Source organism: Berghia stephanieae, chromosome 1, assembly GCF_034508935.2.
Source record: "Berghia stephanieae isolate SIO BIC M18660-M18661 chromosome 1, UCSD_Bste_1.3, whole genome shotgun sequence".
Taxonomy (NCBI): domain Eukaryota; kingdom Metazoa; phylum Mollusca; class Gastropoda; order Nudibranchia; family Aeolidiidae; genus Berghia; species Berghia stephanieae.
The window spans coordinates 63,355,090-63,357,402 of NC_088360.1; the positions used below are offsets into that span (position 1 = coordinate 63,355,090).

The 2,313-nt window shown below is 44.1% G+C and overlaps 1 protein-coding gene across 1 annotated transcript; it reads left to right on the forward strand.

Annotated features, from left to right (window-relative positions):
• Positions 1-874: 874 nt before the first annotated feature.
• Positions 875-1,964, forward strand: LOC144975859 (uncharacterized). The gene is made up of 2 exons (XM_078920071.1): positions 875-1,211; positions 1,462-1,964. Exons 1-2 carry the CDS (start codon positions 875-877, stop codon positions 1,962-1,964), a joined length of 840 nt encoding a protein of 279 aa, XP_078776197.1.
• The last annotated feature ends 349 nt before the right edge of the window (positions 1,965-2,313 follow it).

Below are 2,313 nucleotides of genomic sequence, written 5' to 3' on the forward strand. Positions count from 1 at the left end.
GACAGGATTGTGAAAGCCAGCGAGTGTGTTGCTGGAGAAGAGGAAAAAGTTGACGATTGGAAATTGATGGATGAGGTGATTAAAGACAGTGATTTTACAGCAGTATTTGATGGAAGTCACTGGACGGTGCAATGGACATGGACATTGGAGCCACCCAAAGTAGAAAATACGGTTGAATGTTATGATCGGAATTTAAAAGGTACATTTAAGGATGGCGTTGAAAAGGAAGTGGATAGATAGAGGAAGGTATTCTGATGCCATGGAATCAAAAAGTTAAACCGGGAGTGATTCCTTTAATGGCTGTTGTCCAACCGACGAAGAACAAGGTCAGGCCAGTCTTGGATTTCAGGGAGCTGAATAAGCATGTCAACTGTCACACGGGTGATGGTTTTACGGATATAGGGAATGAGATTAGCGGAAGAGTAGCGTCCCTTGATTGGACGTCACCTTACAGAGAGAACGTCAACATGGTTTTGCGCATGCGTTTCTCTCGTCCTCGCTTTCGGTGAAGTGTCTCATGCCGCTTTCACCGGAAGCGAGGACGAGAGACGCATGCGCAAAACCAATATGACGTTCTCTCTCTAATAACTTCTCCGCCGGTGACGTCCAATCAAGGGACGCTACTCTTCCCCTAATCTCATTCCCTATATATGTACCGAGACGTTGCGAGAGTGGAGACAGAGCAGAGCTGAGACGATTGTGGACCTCAAGTCAGCATATCTCCAGATAAGATTTGCGGATGATCTTTGGGTTCGGCTTGAGTTCCGCACCACGGATAATGTCAAAAATTCTAAAGACAATATTGGGGAAAGCTGCTGAAGTGCAACGTGCAACAATATCATATGTTGATGAAATTCTTTTAGACGAAAATAGCATGTCGGCAATAAATGTGTTGATTACTCATTTGAAAGAATGGAGGCTAGTAACCAAGCCGCCAGAGTCATTGATTGGTGGGGCTCAACTAGGATTGCGCATATCGAAAAGCGGAGATGGGAGGTTAATGTTTTCACGGGGGAACGAAGTGCCGGAGAGTGTACCTGATAGTATTGACAAAAGAGAGCTGTTCTCAATATGTAGAAAGCTAATCAGCCATTATCCGTTTGCGGGGTGGCTTCGTGTGGCATGGGATCCAGAGAGTAGCTGGGGGAATGAAATGGAGCGATGGAGTCAACAAACCAGCAATCGAGATGCTACAGGATGTGCTACGAAGAGTGAAGTATGATGATCCTGTGAGAGGAATATAGCACGTTTTGAGATCAGAGACTGGAATTGTACGATGTGATGCAAGTAATACTGCCTTGGGTTGTTTATTAGAAATTGGAGATAAAGTGATAGAGTACGCAGCGTGGTTGCGAAAAACATACGATTTCAAACACATCAACGTAGCTGAATTGGAGGCAGTAATGAAGGGGGTTATTCTGGCATTGAAGTAGGGAGTGACACGTGTCACTATAATAACAGACTCAGCAACAGTGAAAGGATGGGTGCAGACTGTGTTGACGGATGAGAAAGGGGTGAAGACGAAGGGAGCGGCTGAGTTACATGTCAAAAGACGTTTAGAGATTCTGAAGAGTTCAATATATGAATTTGACCTTCATGTGTGTATACAGCTTGTGCCATCGATAAGGAATAAGGCGGATGAATTAACGAGAGTCAAGAAAGAATGGACTGTGTTAGGAAATAATGGAGACGGAGAAGGACAATTTGTATGTGCCTATGTTGCTTCTGACCTGATGGCCCTGCGTGAGGTTCATCACATGGGTGTTGACCGAACGTTGTTCCTTGCAAGAAAGGTCTTTCCAGAAGTTCGAAGAGCTGATGTTTGTAAAGTAATAAGAGCACGTGAACCATGTCAATCAATTGATTCTGTCCCTATCGTTCACAAGAGAGGAAACCTCAGCGTTTTTGATGATTGGGAAAGGTTGGCGATTGATGTGACTCATTACCACCAAATTCCGTACTAGTCCATCGTCGATTGCGGCCCGGGAAGATTTTCCGTCTGGAGGAAACTGACACATCATCATCATCATCATCATCATCATCATCATCATCATCATCATCATCATCATCATCATCATCATCATCATCACCATCGTCATCACCACCATCATCATCATCATCATCATCATCATCATCATCATCATCATCATCATCATCATCATTGTCATCATAAGCGTCATCACCATGGATACCAGTGGGAATTGAAGTCGGACTATAGAAAAAAAAGAATTACTCTTCTGAGTATCCTGTCCCTATCGTTCACGTGAGAGGAAACCTCAGCGTTTTTCATGATTGGGAAAGGTTGGCGATTGA